This window comes from Balaenoptera ricei, chromosome 16 (genome assembly GCF_028023285.1).
Source record: "Balaenoptera ricei isolate mBalRic1 chromosome 16, mBalRic1.hap2, whole genome shotgun sequence".
NCBI classification, from domain to species: Eukaryota; Metazoa; Chordata; class Mammalia; order Artiodactyla; family Balaenopteridae; genus Balaenoptera; species Balaenoptera ricei.
The window spans coordinates 26,473,928-26,490,751 of record NC_082654.1 but is presented as its reverse complement, the minus strand read 5'-3'; the positions used below and the strand labels follow the sequence as shown (position 1 = coordinate 26,490,751).

The 16,824-nt window shown below is 40.3% G+C and overlaps 1 protein-coding gene across 1 annotated transcript; it reads left to right on the top strand.

Moving 5' to 3' along the window:
- Window positions 1-2,742: 2,742 nt before the first annotated feature.
- On the top strand, window positions 2,743-14,626 carry BORCS7 (BLOC-1 related complex subunit 7). The gene is made up of 6 exons (XM_059900445.1): window positions 2,743-3,496; window positions 5,316-5,795; window positions 11,436-11,498; window positions 11,607-11,650; window positions 12,940-12,960; window positions 13,736-14,626. The coding sequence occupies exons 2-6, from the start codon at window positions 5,499-5,501 to the stop codon at window positions 13,785-13,787; spliced, it is 477 nt and encodes a 158-aa protein (XP_059756428.1). The 5' UTR covers window positions 2,743-3,496; window positions 5,316-5,498; the 3' UTR covers window positions 13,788-14,626.
- The last annotated feature ends 2,198 nt before the right edge of the window (window positions 14,627-16,824 follow it).

Genomic DNA, 16,824 nt, shown 5'->3' with positions numbered 1-16,824 from the left:
CCTCCCAGAGAAGCCCATGGACTCTGATCTTTGGCTCCTGTCTTAGTCTCTCTGGAGCCTTAGTGTCCTCTAATTTAGGGAAAATAATGATAATACTGGCACCAAACATTCATATAATCGTTCAGAGTTGAACCAGTGTTGAACCAAAGAAGCTAATGTTCCCATTGGACTGGGCCATCTTGATGCCAGTTTCAGCACACCAATTAACACTGTCAACACCTTGTCCCTGAAAAACAAACAAACAAAACTTAAATAACAAACAAACAACCCTAGCACTTTCTTCTAGGAGGTTTCTTATGCAAGTATAACAACTCAGGGCACCAGTACCTAGAAATGCCCTTCATACATCACCATCGCCTGAGGTCCTGCCTCTCAAGGATAGAGCCATGGATTTCTTCCCCCAATTCCACTCCAACTAACCTGCCTCATCCTCTCTCTGTCAGCCTTTGTTCTCCTAGAGGAAAGCACTCATCTCACTCCTTTATCCACCTCCTCTCCTGGTTTACTGACTGCAAACAAGGGCTGAGATCACTTCCCCGGGCAGAAGGAGGGAGAGAAGGAAGATACCACTATATACTACTACATATATTTTTGCTTTTCATCCAGGCACATACATATGGCAATGATCTTTGTAAACTTCTAAAGCATTATAAAACTACAGTAAGGTGAAAAATCACTGTCAGTTAGCTCACCAATCCTGAAAATGAATGGCCTTCCTCAACACTCTCCTTATCACTGATGCAAAAATTTTGCCCGAAATAATCAGAAGCTGTCTCAAATCTAGTTTTCATCACATAGCTCACATGTTTAAGGACTTAGAGGGGGAGATCCTTATCATTTATCTCATAAATACATCCTACAGGTGACTGTTTTCAAGCCTCTGGAAAATTTTCAGTCACATGCACACCCCATAACCATCATTTTTAATGGTGTCTTCAGCTCAGTTTCAGTCACACTCACCTTACTCAGTCCCATCCGAGCACGCCCACGCTGAAGCCTCCCACTGTCATCCCAAGAAGACCCCTCTCTTTTCTATGATTTAGCGCACATCATACACTGCGATGTTGGGATCCCCTTCCTCAAGGGAAGGTCTCTTACTTCCCCCTCACATCTGGCACGGGCGGGTCTCAATGTTGTGGAACGGTGAATAAGCATTGTCTCCCCACCTCTGAGACACTGATTCATGTCCATCACTCTTTTCGCAGACTCGGCTGCAGATTCATATTGTCTCTGCAGCCTTCTCTGATGGAGGTGTTCTACACCAACCCTTCTGCTACAACCATCACCATCAAGCAGTCCTTCCTGCAACAGATACTCACTGAGCCTCTATCACAAGCCAGGCACTGCTCTCAGGCTGGAAATGAAGCAATGAACCAAACAGATAAAAATCCCTGCCCGTGTGGAGCGTACATTCTAATAGGGGAGAAGGGGGGTGCCCTGGAAATCTCACATTCAATTTGAACTTCATTATAATTTAGTTGTTTTGAGTCTATATCGAGTCAAGTGACTGTCTAGACTCCTGTCGGAGATATTCTGCAAAGACGGGTACCAACAACTCCTAAACCTGCAGACATGGGACTACTCTTCCTATCAAGAGGTAGACTCTCTTTCCTCTCTACCTGAACCTGAGCTGCCCTGTGACTTGATCAGCAGAATCATCAGAAGTGACTGCTGTGCCAGTTCTGGGCCTGGGCCCTAAGAGTCCTGACAGCTCCCACTGCCTGGGAAACCAGGTACCATGTAAAGAAGCTCAGCCTATCCTGCCAGAGAGAAGGCCGTGCGGAGAGAAGGCCCCGAGGATGAGAACCGTGGCACTCCGGGTGACAGCCAGCGTGAGGCCGCAGACACGTGAGTGAGGCCACCTCAGACCTTCCAGCCACCAAGTGAACGCAGCCCCGTGAGTGAGCCCAACAAACATCACTGGAGCAGAGATCACCACCCGTGATAAATTCCTGAACTTCGCATCACGACCAATAAAATGGTGGTTGTTTTAAGCCACTAAATTTGGAGGGCCGGGAGGGGGAGTTGTTGTTAGGCAGCAACAACTTAGCCTTAACAAGACAGTGCTCTTAACCAGAGCCAAGGGTGGCATCTTCTGCATGTTTCTAAGCCTTCATTATGTCCATTATGGTTAGGCAAAAAGGAAATATCCAGTCAAAATCTGACAAGTGAATATTTATAAAACTAAATGGGGGAGGGGATTCTGGGAAGGTGCCGCAGCATGAAGCACCAGGAATCTATCTCCCACCTAGACAACAACTGCATTGGTAGAATCTGTCTGATCCAACCATTTTGGAACTTTGAAGGCTTGCAACTTCCACGGGAAGACTTAGATGGTAAATTGTGGTGAATGTCAGTCAATTTTGGCTCTTAGCACAGTAGGAGCTACCCATCCTCCATCCCCAACCCCTTGGCAGACAACTGTGCATGTTTTCCTGTAACCACTGCCCACAGCTTGTGGGAGCTAGGGTGGGCAAAAAGGACCCTGTCCTCCAAATATCTGCATCTCTGCTCTGAGTGCTGATGGCTGCTTCTGATCACAGAGCACAGACAAGAAGGTGGGCGGCCGTTGTTGTTGTACCTTCCCCACATTGTCGCAGCCCCTTCACTTCTGGTTGAAGTGACTTCCAGGGGATTTAAAAGCCCAGAGCCCTTCTCCTCCCCTCCCTTCCACCCCATGGTCGTTTTTGTTTTTTTTTTTGGCCACGCCACACAGCTTGTGGGATTTTAGTTCCCTGACCAGGGATTGAACCTGCATCCTCAGCAGTGAAAAAGTGGAGTCGTAACCACTGGACTGCTAGGGAATTCCCACCCCCTGGTCAGTTTTTACATTTCCCACTTTCTGGAGCCAGACATTAAGGACTGGGACATTCAAAAACAACTGCATGTATGGAGAAAATTAGAAAGTGATTGTGTGTGCCCAGGGAAAGGCTCAGAAAAGACTGGGAAGACCTTCAGTTTACACTTTGGCTGATCCTCAGCAAAGAGACTGCGTACAACAGTTAAAAACAAAAACAAACAATAAGGAAGACAAGCAAACCCTGAGAAAGGGGAAAATCTGGTTTCCAGAGTTATCACATTATTAAATTCAAAAGTCCAGTGTTCATAAAAAAAAAATCACAAGGCATACAAAGGAACAGCAAAGTATGGCCCACTCAAAGGAATAAAACAAATCAGTAGAAACTGTCCCTGAAAAAGACCTAATGTCTGATATACTAGACAAAGATTTCAAAGTAACTGTCTTAAAGATGCCCAAAAGACTAAAGGGAGATATGGAGAAAGTCAAGAAAATAATGTGTAAACAAAACGGAAATATCAATAAAGAGAAAACTTACAAAGAACCAAAAAGAAATTCTGGAGCTGAAAAGTATAATTGAAATGAAAAATTTATTAGAGAGATTCAGAGGAGATTTAAGCAGACAAAAGACTCAGTGAACTTGAAGATAGGACAATGGATAGACCCTGATTGCTTGGTTTGCAAAAGGGATTCACTGAGGTGAGTTGTCATTGACTGAACATACTTCAAACAAGTTCTGGTGGTATATTAGTTTTCTATTGTGTGTAACAATATTACCACAAATGTAGTGGTTTAAAACAACACATATTTATTATCTTATTATTTCTGTGGTCAGAATCCAAGAACAGCTTTTCTGAGCCATGTACTTAGAGTCTCAGAAGGCTGCAATCAAGGTGTGGGCCAGCTTCTCATCTGGAGGCTCGATAGGGGAAGGATCTGCTTCTCCACTTGCCTGTTTGTTAGGAGCAGTCAGTTCCTTTTGGTTGTTTGACTGAGAGCCTCATTTTTTTGCTGGCTGTCAGCTGGAGCTCAGCCCTCAGTGACTAGATGACACTTGTAGTTCCTTGCCACATGGAGTTGTCCAATATGGCCACTTGCTTCCTCACAGCTAGAAAGGGAGAGACTCCAGCAAGATGAGCCTTACAATCTTATGTAATGTAATCACATAATCACTTACATATAATCACATATCTCCCATCACCTACGCATATACTATTGGTTAGAAGCAAGTCACATGTCCCACCTACAAGTAAGAGAGGTGGAATACACAAGGGCGTGAACACCAGGAGATAGGAATCATGGAAGCCAGCTGTCAGTGGCCAGTCTGTCTACCACAGTTGGCTACTTGTTACCATGGCTCTACCATGGCTCAGTCTTTTCCTAAGTTTATGAGTGTGCAGCAACTGGAGTCTCTTACACTGCTGTTGGGAATGCAGTGGTAAACTTTGAGAAATGGTTTGGCAGTTTCTTGAAAAGTTAAAAACTTACCATATGACCCAGCCATTCCACTCCTAGATATTACTCAAGATAAATGTAAACAAACTCACATAAAGACTTGTATGTGAATGTTCATAGCAGCTTTATTCATAAAACCCCCAAATGGAAACAACCCAAATGTCCATCAACAGGTGAGTGGATCGACAAAATGAGATATATCCATACAATGGACTATTTCTCAGCAATAAAAAAGGAACATACTAGTGATATACACAACTAAGTGAATGACTCTCAGAATGTTATGCTGAGAGAAAGAAGCCAGACCAAAAAAAGTACTTCCTGTATGATTCCATTTATATAAAATTCTAGAAACCCAAATTAATCTATAGTGCTAGAAAGCAGATCCCTTGTTGCCTGGAGTGAGGGATAGATGGACTACAAAGGGGCACTTGGAAACTTGTGGGGGTGATGAAAATGTTCTGTATCTTAATAGTGGTGGTAATTCACAGGTGTACACATCCATCACACTCATCAAATTGTACGCTTTAAAAGAATGTAGTTATTGAACATAAATTATACCTCAATAAAGTTAAGAATAAGAATTAAATGAAAGAATCAGAGACATATGAATCTAGACACTTGGAAGAGAAAGTAATGTTGATACTGAGTATAGGTGATTTTAAACATAATTCGCCAATTTACCATTGTCATCTCTCTCGTGCATTAGCTAAAAAAAAAAAAATAGAGCTACATGAAACACTTCAAATACTAATTCTTTTCAAGGTGATAATCAGTTTGCTTTAAATAGAACAAAGGGGTCATTTATCACTAAAAATTACTAGAGATGTAAAACATTTTTCATACCTATTGACTATCTTATTTACTTTTTTAACTGCCTGTTTGTGAACTTTGCCAATTTTTCTATTAGCTTGTTCTTCCCGGTTCTTCTGTTTGTTTACATGCCTCCTCAGCCCAGCAGTGTTTGGTATTTCGTTCATGAAATGTTTGCTAAAATTGAATTGATCTTTAATTCATTCTCATACACTTTGGAGAATTTAACTTCATTACTTCTGTTTTACAGATGAGGAACACAAGATGCTGCAGAGGCTGAATAATTTGCAGTCACACAACTAAACGGCAGAATTGGGACTGTAATCCAGGCCTTCTGATTTTAAACCATGGGTTTATTGAAATTGTATTCCATCCCCTCCACTGATGTTTGCCTGGGCCCTGTCTTCTTCAGGATATCAACTGAGTATTTTAAATGAATTTAAAGTTATCAAAGCTCACTCTCCGCTACGCGCAGGCGTCCCTTCCTTTTCCCATGGTAGGAAAAAAAAGACACCGCCCCCTTTCGCTTTGCTCATCTTTTGGCCCCTGTGACTCGCCATCGCCCGTGGGGAGGCGTTCACTGGTTGCAGTGATGGCGACTGGGACCCCAGATTCGCAAGCGCGATTCGGTCAGTCTGTGAAGGGGCTTCTCACGGAGAAGGTGAACACCTGTGGTACTGACGTGATCGCGCTCACCAAGCAGGTGCTGAAGGGCTCCCGGAGCTCCGAGGTGAGCTGGGAGTGGACTCTCCGGGCTTAATACCCGGAGACTCGACTTCCATAGCCGTGGGAAGAGGGTCGCGTTGCATCCTGGGAATTGTAGTCCGTGAACTAGTGGAGAAGGGAGAAGACCTCGTTCCGGAGGGCGCGTGTTGCATTCTGGGGTGTGTAGTCTCTTTGGGTAGGACTAGTGGTCCTGTGAGCCGGGGGGGAATGGAGGCGGGGGGGCGGGGGGGAAGAAACGAAATGATGGGAATCGGTGCTTCAAAGCAGAGATCGCCGCAGATGACGGATGAGATAGTGGTCCTAACGAGTTCCTCATTTGTTTCTCAGAGTTGTCTCTAGTGAAGATCTGTCTCTTTCGGCCTCTAAATTCCGCGTGTTTTTGCCTTCAACATTCCATATTCCTTCCACACTTTTATGCATCGTCTGTCCACAGATTTGTTCTTTTCTGACTTGTCTTTCTGGCCACATTCTTGGTTTTCTGTTTCTTAGATTAGCTTTCTCCTTTGCCGTGATTTTTCCCTCATCATCCTCTGGCTGATTCCGTGTCTGGGATTATTTGATAGCTTGTCACACCAGCAAGCTTTATATGTGTACACTGTCTCTCTCCAAAAAAGGACCTATCCATTGTACCCTGAGATATTCACCCAAGTGAAATGAAAATATATGTCCACACAAAGACTTGCACATGTTCATAGCACATTTATCGATAATAGCACCAAACTGGAGACAATCCAAATGCCCACGGGGCAGGTGATTGGACAAACAAAATGGGTCTAATGACCCAGCCTTTCAACTTCTAGGTTTTAACCAGGAGAAAAGAAAACATATATATCATGTTGTTACATAAACCAGCCATGCACATAGTGTATCATCTAAGATGTCCAGGTTTGGAGTCTTTAAAGTGGAAAACGTCTTGAATACACTTGTAAAACAATCTGGGGACAGAGTCTTTAGATTTCTATGACTTTCTCCTGTAGGCCATTGTCTTGCTCATAATTAACTCAGTAGCAGTGTATCTTAGCTACTTATTTTCAAGAAGTATTTTTGATTTTCAAGTTAGTTTTCATAACAGTAGCACCTCTTTCTCTCCCACTCTTTTTTTACTCATGTTTCATCACTTTATTATTTCATTGTTATGTAGTCGCATTAGCAAACATAATATGTTTGCAAGCCTTCACATTTGTATATGAATGTTCAAAGCAGCTTTATTTATATTAGTTTAAGGTCCAGTAGAATTATCCTTACAAAATTAGCTTTCATGTTATGTCCTTAGCTTCTATTGATAGTGGCTGCAAGAAACAGCTGAATGAAAAAAGTGTTTGCGTTTACCATAATACAATTGTTGAAGTCACTGATCTGATGATCCCAGATATGCTTTGTATGGGGTCCACATGGTATACTTATTTTAGGATTCAGTATCAGAGGAAAGTTTATCTTTTTTGAAGAATTGTTGTGTTGCCTTTTACCAAATAAGAATTACGCAACTTATTGTGTTTCACTTTTTGCCTTGGTTGCACAGAAGTTGCTTTGTCAGTTTTAGTGGTAGACATATCTGCTTCTTTCTCCTTTTCATGATTTTTAGATTCTATTTCACCTTTTCAAAAAAAAAAAATGTGTGTGTGTTTTATGTCGTTTAATTCATTAAGTCTTCACAATCACTAATAAAGGAGGTACTTCTCTTACAGAGAGGAATTTCGCTTGTCCAGGGTCCCACAGAGCTAGGATCACAGAGCTAGGATTCAAACCTAGGCAGACAGGTTCTAAGCCCACACTCTTTGACGTCACTTCTCATGGCCGCTAGCTGGATTAAGTGGCCAAAAAGCCACAGTGCCACCATTGACTGCCCTAATATGGCTTGCTGCTTCCCGTTCCTGCTCCTCGTGTATTTTTCATGAGGGCTTCTTCCGTAGTAGATTTAGACAGGGTGCTCAGTAAGCGGTGTGGATTGAGTTAAGCTGAAGCCAGTCCAACTTTCTGGGACAGAGTTGACACATATCTCAAGTCTAAACTTTTTCTTTTTTACTGGATCTCTTACATGACACTTACCACATACCATATTGTATTTTTCTGTAGTTATGTATTTTTGCCATTTCCTTTACTAGGCTCTGAGGTTATGGGAGTGTCTTACTGATTTTCAATCCTTCTTAGCCCACAGAGCATTGCTTCTCTCTTCAGCAGTCTCCAGATAGCTGTTTTGTTTGAGTAACTGACAATTTCCATGTATAAAACACTCATTTCACAGCATCCACTTGACACATATTTATAGAGTGTCTGCTATGTGCCAGGAACTGTTATAGGTACAAGGGAGACGTTGGTACACAAAACTAAGTCCCTGTACTTAGAAAACTTCCATTTTAGTGAAGAGACAGACAAAAAAATGAAACACAAACAAGATGGTAGTAAATGCTATGAAGAAGAATGAAGCTGGGAATAGAGAGTGCTGAAAGGGTTTTCCCTAAATAGCGTGGTCAGGGAAGGGCTCTCTGAGGCGGTAGCATTTGAGCAGACGCTTGAACGAAGTGAGGGAGCAAACCATATGGACATCTGGAGACAGAGAGTTCCACGTCGAGGACATGGCAAATGCAGAGGCCTTGAGATGGGAATGTACGTAAGGAATGCAGGGAGGCCAGTGTGACTGGAGCACAAAGTGAGGAAATCATACCAACTTATGTCCATGGCACAAAGAATGCTTGTGACTAATACGCTCCTCTCGTGCACACCTGCGCTTCTGCTCCTCCAGGTGAATTGTGTGCTTGGTAAGGGTTCATTGTGTTTTTTTCCTAAACCTGTGTAAGGCACTTGTGCTTGCTATTGCAACTACATTGTTTCATGGAATGATATGGGAAATGATGAAATATGAGCGCAGAAAAAAAGAGGGTTGCTGTTGCTATGAAAACTAAGTTGAAAATCAGCAATACTTGTTGAAGAGAAGTACCAAGACAAACTGGTATTGAGTTAATTATGAGCAAGACAGTGGTCCAAGCCTTGGAGGAAGTTCATAGAAATCTAAAAAGATTCTGTACTCAGGTGGTTTTACAGGTGTATTTGAGATGTTCCACTTTAAGGAAACTGAAACTGGAAATCTTAGGAGATATGTTACGTGTGTGGTTGGTTTATGTAAGAAAATGATGCACAATGTCAGTGACTACATCTGTCATCGCAGAAAAGGCCTTGGCCCTATATTCCAATAGCCCCTGCATTCCAGGCCATCACAAGTCCCCTCAAGCCTATCTTCTAAATACCTCTCAAGCCCCCCGTGCCCCCTTTTTTAACTGCCACTTCTGTGGTTCAGGTCACTCTCATTGCTCGCCTGGAATACTGCAGTGTTCTCCTAACCAGTCTCTCTGCCTTTAGTCCCCTGTCCAGTCCATCCTGTTTACCACATTCTAAAACAGTAAATCTGATCATGCCACTTTTTTGTAACATTATATTACTTCGGAATTCTAAACACCAGCCGTTAGGTCTCAGCTTAGAAGTCACTTCTTTTAGGAAGCCTTCCCTGAGCACCTACCCAGTAATGGGTTAATCACTCCTGCCTCCCGAACTCTCAGGGCATTCAGTGCTTGCCCCTCAGCACTTACCACAAGGTATTGTAGTACCTTTGTCTTCTTTGTCATCCCAGCCTGTGAGCCCTGTAAGGATGGGGGCTATGTCTCTTACTGGCTCATAAGCACTTAGTAACTATTTGTTGACTGAATGAGGAAGATTTCGTTAGAACTCTTTCTTTTCTGCCATCGGTTTGTCAGTCACCATCCATAGGAGTTTGGAGTTTGTCACTTAAAAGTGGCCACAAGGAGGGAACAGGAACTCTCATACCTGGTGGGTGGGAATGCAAAATGGTATAACCTTAATGGGGGGGTGGGTGGCAATATGTAGCAAAATTAAAACCCTCTGATCCAGCAGTCACAATCAAGATTCTGAGTCTATCCAAAGACATGCTGGCAAAAAGATACAAAGAACTATGAGGTATTTTTTGTAGCACTACTTACAATAGCAAAAGACTGGAAACAGCCCCAAAGTCTTTAGCGGAGGACTGGTTGAATAATCTTATGAGACATCTATTCAGTGGAGTGCTCAGCAGCCCTGAAAGAACAAGGTGGAGATTCAGTATATCCTGCTGCAGATCCATCTCTGTATATATTGTCAAGTGAAGATAGCAGGGTGCAGAAGAGTGCATATGGTAGGTTACATTTTATGTAAAGGGGGCAGAATATATACATATGTCCATTGTTTGTAAAGGAACAATGGAAAGATAAACCAAAAACTAATTTAAAAAATATTTATGCATAGGGGAGAGATACCGGGGAGGGGAAGAGGCTGGATAGGTCGTATTTTATTGTTTTGCCTTTAGAAGCATGTAAAGTTTTATTTTTTTTATTTTTTATTTTTTTATACATTTATTTTTATTTATTTATTTTTGGCTGCGTTGGGTCCTTTGTTGCTGTGCGCGGTCTTTCTCTAGTTGTGGCGAGCGGGGGCTACTCTTGGTTGCGGTGTGCGTGCTTCTCATTGAGGTGGCTTCTCTTGTTGCGGAGCACGGGCTCTAGGCGCGTGGGCTTCAGTAGTTGTGGCATGAGGGCTCAGTAGTTGTGGCACATGGGTTTAGTTGCTCCACGGCATGTGGGATCTTCCAAGACCAGGGCTCGAACCCATGTCCCCTGCATTAGCAGGCAGATTCTCAACCACTGCGCCACCAGGGAAGTCCCAAGTTTTATTAATTTTTAAAGTTAAAAAGAAAAATAAAAGTTGCTGTGAGGGAAGGAATCTGGAGGCTGGAGCAGTGCTGGTGTCCTGGTTAATTTGAAGTCATCTGTCCCCCTTTCACCAGAATCTCTCTGACCCAAGGGAACAGGGAGGGTTGGTAGGACACACATAACAGTAGCTCCCTTTACATGGTTGGACTGCATGTCTGCCAGGAACAGGGTGCCACAGGAGGCCAGAAACCTCTGTTGATCTCTTCTTGCCTCTCTGTGAGGAGGCAGATCTGCTGACCGCAGGCCACCCAGCTGAAACAGAGCTCACTCAGCCTTTCTCTCTTGGCCTCAGGGCCCAGCTATCAGTGAACTCATTAAAGTCTGCTGCCGCACTTCTTTCTTTTCTCTTCCCCAGCTCCATCTGGCCATCCTTTACACATGGTTTCCCACTTTAAAGCCCAAGCTTCTCCCCAGGCCTTTTTACCCCCTCTGTGTCTCTCATTCCATTTCTCAACAGCTACATTCTTTCTGTCCTTTAAAGCCCTATCCTAACTCCTGCCCTCTCACTCCTCTCAAACCACCCCAAATCTCAAGTTTGCCTTTAAAGAATCAGAAGTTAGGTTCTCACTGGGTTTGTGGAGCCAGAGTTTGTTTTCGCAGACTTTGCCTCTCAGCACTTGATTAATAAACTCAGCAGTTATGGAGGACTTGATTTCTCAGGCTGTGGCCTTCAGAACAGATGTCGAGCCCATGCCAGAACTGCCGTAGTGACAATGAAATGGATTTTCAACATGAACAAATGGGAAATTATCCTCCTTTACATTTGGAGGGTTTATATTTGTATGGGGTGGGGGGTGGGCATGGAGAAGGGGTGGTGGTAGAACAGCTGCAGAGAAGATTACAGGAAGTTTGGAAGTTTTGATTATTACCATTTTATTTTTGTCTTCCAGCTGCTAGGTCAGGCCGCTCGAAACATGGTACTACAGGAAGATGCCATCTTACACTCAGAAGATGTAAGAAACAATTTCTGTTATGATTTGGGTTTTATATGCACAGTTTGTGTGGCTTCAGGGAAGTGGAATGTTCTATTTCTCTGTTTTTCTTTTCTTTTTTTAATGCAGAGTTTAAGAAAAATGGCAATAATAACGACACATCTTCAATACCAGTGAGTATGTCCTCTCCAGTGCCTACTGTACTTACTAAGCAATCATTTTCTGCAGGCTGTTTCTTGTGGCCTTTCTGCTTCAGCACATTTTCCTGTGGAGGCAGGAGCTGGGAGTAAAGGAGGGGTTAGTCAAGGATGTGTTCCCTCTGGAAGAGATGCTTGAGACTACAGAAGAAGTTGGGGTATGGGGTGTGATCAGAGTGGGGACCACCTTTGTGAACCTCTCTGATAATTTGAGGGCTTCTCAGAAGGAGAGACTGCAAACCCCATAAGGGCAGGGCCTATCCAGGACCACACGCATGCACAGTGCTTGGCACCCAGTAGGCACTTAACCAGTATCTGTCCACTGTCTGTGCCTGAGGTCTTTCCTGGAGCGTCTGCACCTTCCCTGGAGAATCGAGTATAACTATGTTCTTTATGTTACATTCCTATATATAACCCAGCCCTAACTACGTATAAATCATCCAGAAGATTTTGAAATATAGAGACCCCTTTTGGACAAAATTATAATTTAATTAACTTTTCATCTTATTTCATTTTTTTTTTTTTTTAAGGGGAACGCTATTTATTTATTTATTTTTTTGACTGTGTTGGGTCTTCGTTTCTGTGCAAGGGCTTTCTCTAGTTGCGGCGAGCAGGGGCCACTCTTCATCGCGGTGCGCAGGCCTCTCACTGTCGCGGCCTCTCTTGTTGCGGAGCACAAGCTCCAGACGCGCAGGCTCAGTAGTTGTGGCTCACGGGCCTAGTTGCTCCACGGCATGTGGGATCTTCCCAGACCAGGGCTCGAACCCGTGTCCCCTGCATTGGCAGGCAGATTCTCAACCACTGCGCCACCAGGGAAGCCCCATCTTATTTCATTTTGCTTTTTATTTTATGTAGTTGACATTATACTTATGTACCTATTAGAAATATCTGATTGGGAATTTAACTCTTGATATTTAAATAGTTAAATGTTCATTTTTTGGGGTGTGTACATATCAGGTATGTGACCATTTGGCTCCACATACCCAGACTGAATTTGAGCCATACTTGTAGTTTGTTAGACCACATCCCTCACTCTGATAGAATATTATTACATCTTTAGGTTTAGAACCATCTTTTCAGCAACTCTGCACTCAGATATTGAACCCCTGTTCAATAGCACAATCTTAGGATAGAATGGACAGAAATATAAAATGTGACAAGCTGGAAATTTGTCCTGCCTATATATACATATCTGACCAAAAATAACTTTTACTAGTTTGTTGCATTTTCTTATGTTTATTTTCCTCTTTCCTTTTCTGATTTAGGCAAGAAGCTATTCAGAAGAAGTAAGTAACCCCAAAGGTAGAGGAGTGGGGGGCCAACTAACTGTAGCAGGCTGGGGGGAATTATGCTGCTGGGCCTAGGATCAGTACAGAACTCTGGTTCACAGAGGCCCTTAAGTTGCCATGTGTTCTAGGATAGCTCATTGGGAATATAAAGAATATTTCAAAGGCATGCAGTAAGTCAGTTCACTGCTAGCAAAGGCTTTCTAAAAGTTATAGGGTGTAGAGACCAACCTTGAGGGTAGAAAACCTTTTACATTGGTAATATTCATTAAGTAAAGTAAATGTGCTAAAGTCATTGAACAGCCTTGTTTTTGTTTTAAGTAGATTAAATCTGTCCCTTGCAATGTTGTTTACACTACTAGTTGGCTTTACAGAGCTTTTCTTCATAGTTTAAACATGTCTGGGACCCTAGTGGACCAGTAGAAATTTTGATTTAGTTCAACAGAACTATGCATATAATATACTTTGTGCAAATCATTTGCACAATGAGATGTCTTTTTTTTTTTTAACGTTGATCGCTTTTTTTTTTTTTTTTTAGTATCTAGTCCTCCATTTTTTCTAGGGAGAACATATGAAATTGGACTTGCAGGGACAGGAAACCATTGCATACAAAGAATGTAGAGGAATACCCCTATCTCTGCATCCAACCATGGATCTGACCCCATCAATAGCCCCCACATTTAAAGCCAAAAGAAAGTATGATTGCATAGAGAGGGTTGCTATGACAATGAGATGCTCATTCTAGATAAACCTTTTTCTCTATTCTAATTTGTAGTGTTGAGCAGTCATCAAATCTACAGGACCAGTTAAATCATCTGTTGAAGTAGAACGTGTTATGAGAGGGCAAAAGCACTTTGCCTGACACTGAGGAGTAAATATCTTACATAACCACTGTGCTATGGGTTTGATTTTCCATTTTCTTCTTCAGAAGTTAAGTTAGAATAAGATCTGTGATGATGAACAGTTTCTCCTGAAAGGAAGTTAAGTGATTGAATTTTGAAAGCACTTTTTGAATCAAACCAACCCATCCCATGCTCTTATTGAATTTTTAAGTTGCTCTGTTAATTTGATATTAAAGCAAAATTAAAAGATGTCTTAGTTTTTCTCATAGAACTTTAATATGTCAAAAGCCATATTGTCTAAATGTGTTTCTTAAGCAAATACTGAGTAGTGTTTTAAATTCAGACTTAGAGCTTCTATTGTGAATGTATAAGAATGATTAATATTGTTTTTAAAGACTATTTTTTCTTTTAATCATACATTCAGGAAATATTTTAATTTCATGGTCACAGAATGGTGATTAGGTAATACCTGTTGTTTTCTTTTCTTTTCTAGTACCTAAGAGGAGATAGTTATTTTATTTGTTGTAGCAAATTCCTACATGAAAATTAGGCAAATGGTATCATATCTGGCCAGCTGCAACCTCCTGCCTTGACCTTCATTCCTAGGGTTTCTTTGTTGTTGTGACTCTTGATTAAGTGGCCTTGGGTTCATTTTGTAATTTTGCTAGTCATCAGCAAATTCACTTGTATGACATTATTGCCAAGTGAGAATGCAGTTGAGTTACTGTGATTCCCGGTATAGGGTTGTGCCATGTAGAAAACCTTATGTTTATAGACATTTACCTATGTTCATTGAATTTATCTCATTAAATGTCATTACTGTTGTCTGTTGTCAAGTCTGAATGTCTATGCTTTATTTGAATTTAAAATGGGACTTCCAACCTGTTTTAGCTCAGTTCTTAATTCACTAAGGTATTGGGAGAAAGCTGACATAAGAAAATGGTGTTTTTACTGAAAGAAAAAAAGCAAATATGAGTCCAATTTAATTTATATTCTATATCATCAAGTTGACTAATCATATCAGATTACATTTATTCCTCATTTTATATATATATACATTAACTTAAAGTAAAAAAACAGTATGAAGGAATTCACTTATACATTCATTCTATAAATGTTTATTACAATTATTAAATGTAAACAGGCTCAATTTACCTTAAAAAGAAGGCTTGCAAACTTACAGCAATTGTCATATTAGTAGTTAAACATTTGATGTTACTATCACAGTTTCTATTCAACATTTTGCTGGAAGCCACACCTGGTGCAGAAATTAAAATTAAATGTAACTATTAGCAAGGAAGAGACAAAATTGTTATCATACGGTAGGATTATCTACTTAGAAAATCCAAGGACTGATTTTTTTTTAAAAAGTCACCAGTTTAGAAAACCAAACAAAGTTTAACCATCCAAGTATACACAAAGCAAAGAAATATTTAAGATGAAAAACAATTAAAGTATGGTCTATGTTTCTTCCTCATGCTGGAACAAATATTAAAGAAGCAGTGACTGCTTATGTTATATCTGATAAAATAAATTTCACAATCAAAATTTGAATGGTAAATAAAGATGAAATTTACATTAAATAATGAAAACCTAGTAGTACTGATTTAGTCATTTTAAAGAACATAATGCCAAAATACATGAAAGAAAAGTAGACAGAAATGTGAGAGCAGGCAGAAATGTATACATACTTTGATAGTTTGTTTCTTATAGAAATAGGTTAATATGGAGACAAAAGATGCTTCTCTAAAATAACATCTGTGTTGTAGAGGATATGTTGGAGGATAATTTCAAAATAATGAAAATTCAAATCTATGCAAGCAAATTTTTTTGATGATACCCAAGCAGTACTATAAAGAAAAAAATCATGCTTTAAATCTCTGTATTAGGGATAAGGCGTAAGTAAATGTTTTCTTTTTTTTTTAAGGAGTTTGTGGTTAGAATTTAGAAAGAGAACAAAAGAAATCAAAGTGGAATAAGAAAACCAAGCATGAATGACAAAAATCAGAAAAATATATGAAACCATTAATTGGTTCTTACAGATTAAATTGGTAAAATGTCAGCTCAATCGTAAAAGTACAAATTAGTAAATTTATAATTGAATAGGAGATATATAAAATAAATCAATTAGATTTGGAAAGAGAGATCTGTCAGCTTGATGCTAAAAATTTAATTACTAATATCAAAATATCTGGCTCCTTATAATGATATAATATGATAAAACTGACATTTAAAAGAGAATATGTCCAGACTGGTTATGAGAAATAATCCATAAATTGTCAAAAATAACCAATTAAAATGTCATCTGCTTGTGATGGCTGTCCTGAGACTTTTCCAAAGTATCAAATAACAAATCATTTCCATATACTCCCAAAGTATAGAAAATGATAGCAAGATACCAGTTCCTTTGCTGAAGTAAATGTAATTTTCATTAAAAAAAATAAAAAGCAAGATAATATAAAGACATTTAGGAGATTCTTATTTATGAACATAGATGGAAAAATCCTAATAAAATCTCAGAAAATTGAATAGAGAAATATTTGGAAGAACTGCTAAAATAATTCTAGAGTTACAAAGTTCATATAACAGCTGCAGAACACATTACACTAATAAAAAACAATAAAATCATACATCACTGTAATATATACCAAAAAGGCATCTGAAAAAGTTCAACGTCTATTTCTAATTAAACTTAAAAAAAAAAATCTCTCTAAAAGTATGTTTTAGAAGAAAGAATAATAGAACCCCAGAATATTAGAGCTGTATGGGGCCTCACAAGTGATTAAATTCTAGCCCCATGTTTTACAGATGAAAAACATAGCCAGGGAGATTAAATGATTTATCCAAGGTCACTGAACTTGATGGTAGGTCTTCTGACTACTAGTCTAGCTTGCTATTATCTGTTACTTTTCTTATAAATAGAAACAAGGGTGCTTCCTGTCATTTCTAGTATTTAGCATCATAAAAAAGAAAAGGAAGTAATTGAATCCAATCCATTTACCCCTGCTACTTCATCTCTGGT

What these genes read in the sequence shown, in the direction of transcription:
- BORCS7 (XM_059900445.1), top strand. Translation starts at nt 5,499, where the DNA reads ATGAATTTAAAGTTATCAAAGCTCACTCTCCGCTACGCGCAGGCGTCC. An exon ending in AGGGCTCCCGGAGCTCCGAG is followed by an intron (nt 5,796 to 11,435) that starts GTGAGCTGGGAG and finishes TTTGTCTTCCAG; the next exon opens with CTGCTAGGTCAGGCCGCTCG. An exon ending in CAAGAAGCTATTCAGAAGAA is followed by an intron (nt 12,961 to 13,735) that starts GTAAGTAACCCC and finishes TCTAATTTGTAG; the next exon opens with TGTTGAGCAGTCATCAAATC.